Below are 8,469 nucleotides of genomic sequence, written 5' to 3' on the forward strand. Positions count from 1 at the left end.
TAGTATCCTATCTATTCTTCTTTTCTGGCATAGTTGATAGTAGCACATACTATACTGTCTCCGTCTCTTTATCGGTATCAAGCTCACCCCGGTTTCCTCCGGCCTATCTGATAACTTTCCGGAACTGAGCAGACTGACTGATCTTCCCCTCATCAGGGCTTTTTCTGCTTGCTTGCTTGCTTACTAACTACCCCTCAGTTCGCGAACTCCTGCTGGGATTGTCGCATCTTGTGTCGATAGTCTGTCGCAGCGTGCTATCTATCCTACTACAGAAGTCAGATCCGTGCGAAAGGGAACAGACAAACAGCAAAGGAGAGGAGAATGGATTGCTCCGCACGAGTATAGGATCTCCATTGTAGGTAATGGGATCAGAGATGTGCGAGGATAATGACTTGGGGGGCTTTTGTATATAATGGTTGTGTTGGTCTAGCTATTTAGGAGAATAGAATACTAGCAGATTGGCATCTAAGTACTATCTATTTGTGGTTACAAAAGATCAAGTCTACACAGCAAGCAACAATCATGGCCGTCGCATTCAAGCACCACCCTCGATCTCAACAAACCTACGAGCCTCCGCTCATTGCCAATGAGAATGCTTTTCTGGGGGATGTGGATTCGAGGTATATCCCTTCAAGTTCTCTGACTATTTCACTCAGAATCATAGTATGAGTGAGTTGTTATTGTTAATCTGTAACACTAAGCATGGGATAGTGACAGCTACAACCCCGAAAAACCCATCTCGGCCGGTTTCTACCGTCTTGAAAAAGGCACCCCGCTGGTTTACGAATACACCTTCGATGAGATGAAGATCATCCTGGAAGGCAAGTTCGAGATCTCGGATGAGACCGGCCAAAAGGTTGAGGCGTTTCCGGGCGATGTGTTTCATTTTCCCAAGGGGAGTAAGGTTACTTTTACGACGCCGTCTTATGGGTTGGCTTTCTTCGTGAGTCTACTTTTCTGTTTTTGCTTCTCTTCATTATTGTTTTGCTTTTTGGTTGCTGACTGACTGGATGGTAGACGGGACAACGGGCCAAGACTGCTTGATTGATGATGTAATTGATTTATCCTGGGTTGTTGAGTTAGTGCCTTGCTGCTAGGAAGGGCTATTTATTATCGAGGAGGGGTTTTCACACTAGTTTAACTGGAAATGTGCGGGAAAAGTAGTTGATGGCTGGGATGGATTGGGGGATGAACCATGGTTTGGTAGACAAAAAGGTCCACTGATTATGGGAGCGGTTCCTTGGTTGTGTTTACGGGAAGTGTAAACAAGAACCAGGGCGCGATGACGATGGGTGGATTGCACCCCTCTTTTCTCTAAATCAACCATCATTATTTCAATATGGAATCGCTTTCAATTTAAAGAATGTAATTGTTGTAGTCTGGACCGGAACACACTGTTGTGTGACTGTCACAGAGCTGTATACACCCAATGGATGGGATGGGATTTAAACATCACCCACACCACCATCACCACTACTAAAAAGGTTTCCCCCCTCCTAAATGATCAACTCAGCTACCATCTTAGATCTGCCCCATGGGATCGGAGACGATCTCACCAACAAGGTTCCAGATATAGAATTACGACTAGTTTCACCCCGATGGCTGGACACTAGTTTCTCACCCTCGTCTAAATGTAGTGGGAAAATGACGTGCAGAGACAATCTGACTGGTGGTGGGAAAGCATGACTCCATCCTCAGCCTCACGAGTTCCCCAATCACCAGCCGAAAGGGCGTCAGGAACGAGATTGACTCGCGGCTGGCCCTGGCATCGCAACAGGCATTGGAGGAGCAGATGGGATCGGAACAAGGGAGTTACCCCAGCAACGTTGCGATGGTCGCTGAGAGAGGGGCGGCGCAGAGATGGATCGGAGGCATTTCGTTGGCCTGCAAGTCAGAGTGGCGGGCTTCAGCTGCGGCTCATCTTTTGCTGAAGTTAAATTGGTTTCCTGCCAGAAAGACACTGTACTTGGAGGAGAAAAGTGGATGAGTTTGAGAGAAAGAAAGAAAAGAAAGTAAAGAAAGAAAGTGAGAGAGCGAGAGAATATTCACTTTTTTGACTTCCTTCCCCCTCTCGCCCCTACTTCTACAACTTCCTCTGTCCTTCTTCTTCCTTCTCCTTCTTCATCACTACTCAATCCATCGGGCATCGTCTCTTTCTCCCCTGACTGACTGACTGACTTGTTCTCGTCGGGTCACCCTCGTCCTTGCTTCTCTCCATTCCTGCCCGAACAAAGTCATTCATCCACTCTCCTCTTCTGCCTCGTTGCTTTTTCCTGTCTGTCTCCGCCCTTTCTTTGCTTTTTCAAATCTCCCTTTTGTTTTCCATCGCATTTCTTTTTTCGTTCGCTGGGGATTCTGAGTCCCTCTACTCGTGCTTTAATTTCCTATCCCCCGTTCCTTTTTAATCTCCCCGCCACGACCTCTCTCTTACCTCGCGGTCGTTGTTTAGAGACACCCGTGCCTGTGAGCTCATTCATACCTCCACCGGTTGAGAACGGTCGCCAGCACACTTCCGAGCCCAACATGGCTCTCAATATCGACACCTCAGATCGCCCAGGCCTCCGTCTCCCCAACCCGCCGCCACTCCTTCATACTCGTGCCGGAAATGAAGCTCTCGATCGCCCCTCCACGCCCGCTGAGACTGGGTTCACTAGCCCTGTGCAAACCCCCCAAGGGAGTCCCAGCAAAAACCGCATGCCCCCCGGCGCAATCGACCTGCCCAACGTGTTCGAAAAAGCCCTCAAGCTGAACCCCACCTCTCCCACCAAAGGCACCTATAACCACTACAACCACCCCATGTTCGCGCCGCCCCGATCCGGCGAGGACTTTACCGAAAGTGTCATCCGTCAGCCACCGGGCAGTCCCACGCGCAAATCCAACAAAGAAAACACTCCCCCCAACTCCACTCGTCTCACCAAAGACCTCGGTCCGAACCCCGCGGCCGCTGCCATCTCCCGTCATGAGCCATACCAGCAACGAGATCTCGAGAGCATCCAGCGTCGTCAGGTGCCCATGCGGGGGTTGACCCCGGAGGAGTTGGAGAAGCTGCAGAATCCCCGGGTCAAGCGACTGGTAAATGTGACACAGCTCTGTAGGTACCATACCCAGCAGGTGCTCTCAGTGTATTGGCTAACTGTCTAGACTTCCTCGATCATTACTTTGATTTATTGAGCTACGTGCACAACCGCCAAAACCGCTATGCGCAGTTCCGTTCTTCCAACCCCGAACCCCCCGCCACTCCGATGGAGACGTATGAGCCCGCTCTGCTGAAATATCTGGGTCGGGAACGGGCCCACCTCCGCAAACGCCGCACTCGACTCCGCCAGCACGACTTTCAGATCTTGACCCAAGTGGGCCAGGGAGGTTATGGACAGGTCTATCTGGCGCAGAAGAAGGATACGCGGGAGGTGTGCGCGCTCAAGGTTATGAGCAAGAAATTACTTTTCAAGTTGGACGAGATCCGCCATATTCTCACCGAGCGTGATATCTTGACGGCCGCGAAGAGCGACTGGTTGGTCAAGCTGCTCTACGCCTTCCAGGATGATGACCAGATCTACCTGGCCATGGAGTATGTCCCAGGAGGCGACTTCCGCACGCTGCTCAATAACACTGGAGTCTTGCACAATCGCCATGCGCGGTTTTACATTGCAGAGATGTTCAGCTGTATCGATGCCTTGCATGCGCTGGGGTACATTCACCGCGATTTGAAGCCAGAGAACTTCCTCATTGACTCGAGTGGTCACGTTAAGCTGACCGACTTTGGCTTGGCGGCGGGTATGCTGAACCCTGGCAAGATTGAGTCCATGCGGGTGAAGCTGGAGGAGGTTGGCAACACGCCGGTGCCCTTTGGTCGTCCCATGGAACAGCGCACGGTGGCAGAGCGTCGCCAGGGATATCGGTCGCTGCGAGAGCGCCAGGTCAACTACGCCAAGTCGATTGTTGGCTCGCCTGACTACATGGCCCCAGAAGTGTTGAAGGGAGAACAGTATGATTTCACGGTCGACTACTGGAGCTTGGGATGCATGCTTTTTGAGGCCCTCGCCGGATACCCGCCATTTGCAGGCGCGACGGTAGATGAGACGTGGCAGAACCTGAAGAACTGGCAAAAGGTGCTCCGCAAGCCGGTATACGAAGACCCGAACTACTTCCTGTCGCGACGCACGTGGGACTTGATCACCAAGCTGGTGGCCTCGAAGGAGAAGCGATTCAAGAACATTCAGGAAATCCACGCGCACGACTACTTCAGCGAGGTGGACTTTAACCATCTGCGCGAGCAGCGTGCGCCGTTTGTGCCCGAGCTGGATTCGGAGACAGACGCGGGCTACTTTGACGACTTTACCAACGAAGCGGACATGGCCAAGTACAAGGAGGTCCACGACAAGCAACGCGCGCTGGAAGAGATGGCGGAGCGTGATGATAAGATGAGCAAGGGATTATTTGTTGGATTTACATTCCGGTACGCCTCCATCAGCTGTGTGATTGCAGGGACATGCTAACAACAACAACAGACACCGCAAGCCGGCCATGGACGGGCTGGGACGCGGCTCACCGCGCAAACCGATCGCGACGGACGGATCATTCGGAACGATGTTTTAGGCTGTATGAATCACGGGAGTTCTATTCGGGCACGAGCTGGATCTCGAGGATTGTTTTAGCGAGTACGGTTTTAATGGCATTACCAATGGGATGTGGTATGAGAAAGGAGTTGTGTATGATACAGCTATCGTAGAAACATCCCTGCATACATCAATTCGCAGTATACACTTGAACAGAATAGTAAATTGCTCAGTTCAACTCCTGCACCATCTTCAAAATCTCCGACTCATTATCCCCAACAACAGCCTGTCCTTTCGTCCAATCGACCGTCTAGCCCCAGCGAAACCCGTTAGCACAATCCCCCTTAACCCTTCCCCTCAAAAAACAATTCAAATCACTTACAATCGGCCTCACAAAAGATCCCTCCGGATCCGCTTTGAACCGTTTAATCGCATCCTCCGCATCCCTCGCCCCCCTCACCACCTCTTCAACCTTATACACCTTCCCGACCCCCGAACCACCTCCCGCACCACTACCCGACACATAATCAAGTATATTCCGCAACTGGTCGCTCGTCGGCGGGGCCGTGCTCACTTCGAGTTGGAATTCGCCTCGCGGAGTAGATGTCGTGCTGGCTGCCGTTGTGGATGCGCGTTGCAGGATGCTGAGGGCGGATTTGCTAGATGCTAGCTGCGGGGAGTGGAAGAGGGTTATCGGGTCGAGGGTTTTGGCCTGTTCAATTATTTCCGTTATTAGCTGGTAGTTTGGGGGTGGGATTGGGGGATGGGAGGTTGGGATTAAGGGAGGTGCGTACGAAGCGGAAGACCATTTTGGATGTTGGTTGGGTTGAGTTGAGGGGGATGGAGGTTAGATGGTAGGTGTAAGTAGGTGATAAGGTTGTGTTGTGTTGATGTGCTGAGTGGTATTGGCAGGGGTCTGTCTGTCTGTCTGTTGTTTGTTCTGGAGGAGATAATTGGAGTGGTTGGTGGTTGGGTCTTGCTGATTACGTCATATGATTTGACTCACTCCATAGTACGGAGTAACTAGTGTTGATATTTGGTTGCCCGTTTGGGTGCCCGACTTTTGCTATTCTTTCTTTTGGGTTTTACTGTTAACGCGGCTGTTTGTTGAGTATTGGCTGGCTTACAGTCATAATATGGTATAGCCATGTATGTGAATTCATTTAAGCAGTAGATTGCATCATTTAGTTCATCGAGTCATCATTGAAAGTGAAGTAAAGGGTATCATTATCTATGTACATATGCTTATAGCTCACCACCCAAACTGCTCAACATGCAAATATATCCCCTGCGCCCCTGTCCCCTTGTGTACTGCCCGCTCATCGCTCAGACACACCACGCTGCGTCGCACGTCGTCGGACAGTCCCCGGGGTCCGCACACCACTACCGCGCTCTCGCCCTCGGCTTTCTCGAGGACCTTGCGGATGATCGTGCGCGCGTGCGGTCGACCAGACAGGACTGTAAGATTGGGTAGTGGTTTCTGCGCAGGCTTCGAGTCCGATTCTGTTGCGAGCTCGCTTGTCGTGGACGACTGCGGCGCGGCATGCCCCGAGCATGTGCAATTCGTAGCGTCGATGGCATCTTCATCTTTGATGGGAGCGGTGCAGCAGCAGTTTCTGTCTGGTTGACACCCGGTCTGCTCTACAGACTCAATGACTACAGCATCGGTCGCTGATTTCTCCGCTTCGAGAGACTTCTCGTTCGCGGGTAGGGTCGTCTGCAGCTGTAATAGTGACTGTTCCTGGGCGCAGAGCGTGTTTTGCGCCGGTTGCTCCAGCTTCTCGTCACAAGTGATATATATGCTCATCTCGATCTCTCGGATGAGGTCTGGGTTGGCGAGCCGAACTTCCTCAACATCCCTCAACACTTCCTGCAATTGGTGGTCGAACCAGCTCAGCTGCGTGCGCGATTTGATCACCCAGATGAACCGAATCCGCTTGGTTGCTGCGAGCCGCCGTGTGTTTTCAGCCTTCCACTTGGCGACTATATCCCGCAGGCACGGCACAGTGAACGTCGCTCCCATGCCTCCAGCGAGTAGAATCACGCTGTCAAACTGCTTCAGAGGTCGCATTTGCCCATACGGCCCCTCAATAAAGACTGTACGTGCCCGCTTCGCGGGCACCTGGTCACTAGTCCCAAGCACCTGGTGGTTCTTCGAAGCATATCGGAAGAAGCGTCGAGTGCCGCCCTTTTCTGCGCGCACGTACATCACCATTTTGTTGTCTTCCGGAATAGACGCAATGGTAAAAGGATGGCTCTGCAGAGGCACGATGGAGTGGCATGTGAGAAACACATGCTGACCCGGCTTCCACCCGACTCCGGGATTTTCAATCGCTATACGAGTTACATTGCCTGGCAACGGGGTGAAAGTCGCCCGATTAGCCCAAAGGGCATGGGCCGGGCTCTTCGAACGATGGAATATCGACAAGTTCGCATAAGTTGCCCACACGTAGCGCGCCACCCGGTCGAAGACAAGAAAACCGATCGGAATCCACACCCACACCTTGACTTCTGCCGGTGCGTGGAGCCACACGGCTACGGTGAAGCCAACAAAGGTCACCAGATGCTGCAGAACGAAGAACTCGTACCCAAACCGTCGAATCGGGGCGGCGGACGTAATCACGATAAAGGTCAGAATGATCCATGCGGCGAAGCCTCTCGTCGCCAGGGTGTAGTTCTTCAGCTCATAGACGATGTAGTTGTAGCGGCCCCAGTCACGAAACCAGAAGCACATGTGAATGGTAGCGGTCAACCACAGCGTCCGCGCGATCCACCGATGAAACCAATTGAGACGCTCGTAGCTCATGCCCACGAGCATGCCGATGAGATTTTGCCTGCCCGCCAGGAGGAAGATCAACGGCAGCTGGCAAATGGCGATAAACCCAGTGCGGTAGCCCACATCTTCCCATTTCCATTGGTCGGCCGTGTCCAGCTTGTAGAAACAAAAGACGAGCACGACGATGAGGTTGGCCAGGATGATGGCCACAGGGCCCAACGGCGCAAAGTGATAGGAGTGGCCGCGAAATGACAATGGGGGCAAAGTCGCGTAGCTTGCTTCACGCACGATGGCCGTTAAGGTGGCATATGTGCTGAAGAAGATAGACTTGGGCTTGGAGGGGGTCAAGGACGAGTCCTTTAACCTGGGAGAATGAGCATAATGTACTTCGATAAACGTTAATATACTTACCCTTGGTAGGCGAGGAAGCGATTCAAGACGTTGATGACGGTTCCAGCAGCGATGGCACTCCCTACAACAGCCCAGTACATCTTCTGCAAATAGAACAGACCAGGCACGCCATTTCCCATGGACATGTGGCCCATGCCAGACATGGACATGTCCATCTTGCGGGTATGTAGATTTGTCTTCCGGGATTAGGGTATCAAGAAAAAAAGAGATCAGTATATACTAGAAATGAAGGATTAGCAGTATCTGGGTGTTCAAGGCATGATGGTCGAAAGACATGGCACAATGTACATGTCGCGGGGGACGAAAGAGGAGGAAGCGAATGACAATTAGGCGAAAACGAGAGACTGAAGGCCCGAGATCAAACCCGATGCCAATGCTGGTATAGTCGATTTGAGTGTAATTGAGAGAAAATGAGAGGGAATCATGAATAATGAAAGAGTGAGTAGTAATAATCTGCTCAATCCCCACCTGCTAATCCGGCCATGCTTTCGGACGGGCCTTGAGCTCTGCAGCTGCTGATTGGCTCCCGCGGCCAAAATGTGCTCAAATGCCGCCCAAATGTGCTCTAGCGCCATCGGCCGCTTGCTTGGCGGGTCCGCGAGGTTTCGAGGTCCTTTAAAGATGCGGAAAATCACCGGGTGTGACAGCCATGGCCCGCTTTTTGATGTCTTCATTAACATTCCATTCCTCTTTTCCCTCTTCCTTTTTCCCAACCCGTCATATAAA

The 8,469-nt window shown here is 51.9% G+C and overlaps 4 protein-coding genes across 4 annotated transcripts; 2 read left to right on the plus strand and 2 right to left on the minus strand.

Annotated features, from left to right (window-relative positions):
- Positions 1–522: 522 nt before the first annotated feature.
- Positions 523–1,044, plus strand: An12g07700 (uncharacterized protein; the record flags this gene model as incomplete). Its single annotated transcript, XM_001395783.1, has 3 exons — positions 523–620; positions 712–943; positions 1,018–1,044. 3 exons carry the CDS (start codon positions 523–525, stop codon positions 1,042–1,044), a joined length of 357 nt encoding a protein of 118 aa, XP_001395820.1.
- Positions 1,045–2,523: 1,479 nt separating this feature from the next.
- Positions 2,524–4,596, plus strand: An12g07710 (uncharacterized protein; the record flags this gene model as incomplete). The annotated part of the gene is made up of 3 exons (XM_001395784.3): positions 2,524–3,091; positions 3,142–4,456; positions 4,509–4,596. 3 exons carry the CDS (start codon positions 2,524–2,526, stop codon positions 4,594–4,596), a joined length of 1,971 nt encoding a protein of 656 aa, XP_001395821.1.
- A 189-nt stretch (positions 4,597–4,785) lies between these two features.
- On the minus strand, positions 4,786–5,365 carry An12g07715 (uncharacterized protein; the record flags this gene model as incomplete). The annotated part of the gene is made up of 3 exons (XM_001395785.1): positions 4,786–4,866; positions 4,939–5,268; positions 5,351–5,365. The coding sequence occupies 3 exons, from the start codon at positions 5,363–5,365 to the stop codon at positions 4,786–4,788; spliced, it is 426 nt and encodes a 141-aa protein (XP_001395822.1).
- Positions 5,366–5,808: 443 nt separating this feature from the next.
- An12g07720 (uncharacterized protein) lies at positions 5,809–7,898 on the minus strand (the record flags this gene model as incomplete). The annotated part of the gene is made up of 3 exons (XM_059751048.1): positions 5,809–6,678; positions 6,700–7,696; positions 7,744–7,898. 3 exons carry the CDS (start codon positions 7,896–7,898, stop codon positions 5,809–5,811), a joined length of 2,022 nt encoding a protein of 673 aa, XP_059601888.1.
- Between the last annotated feature and the right edge of the window lie 571 nt (positions 7,899–8,469).

Source organism: Aspergillus niger, assembly GCF_000002855.4.
Source record: "Aspergillus niger supercontig An12".
Taxonomy (NCBI): domain Eukaryota; kingdom Fungi; phylum Ascomycota; class Eurotiomycetes; order Eurotiales; family Aspergillaceae; genus Aspergillus; species Aspergillus niger.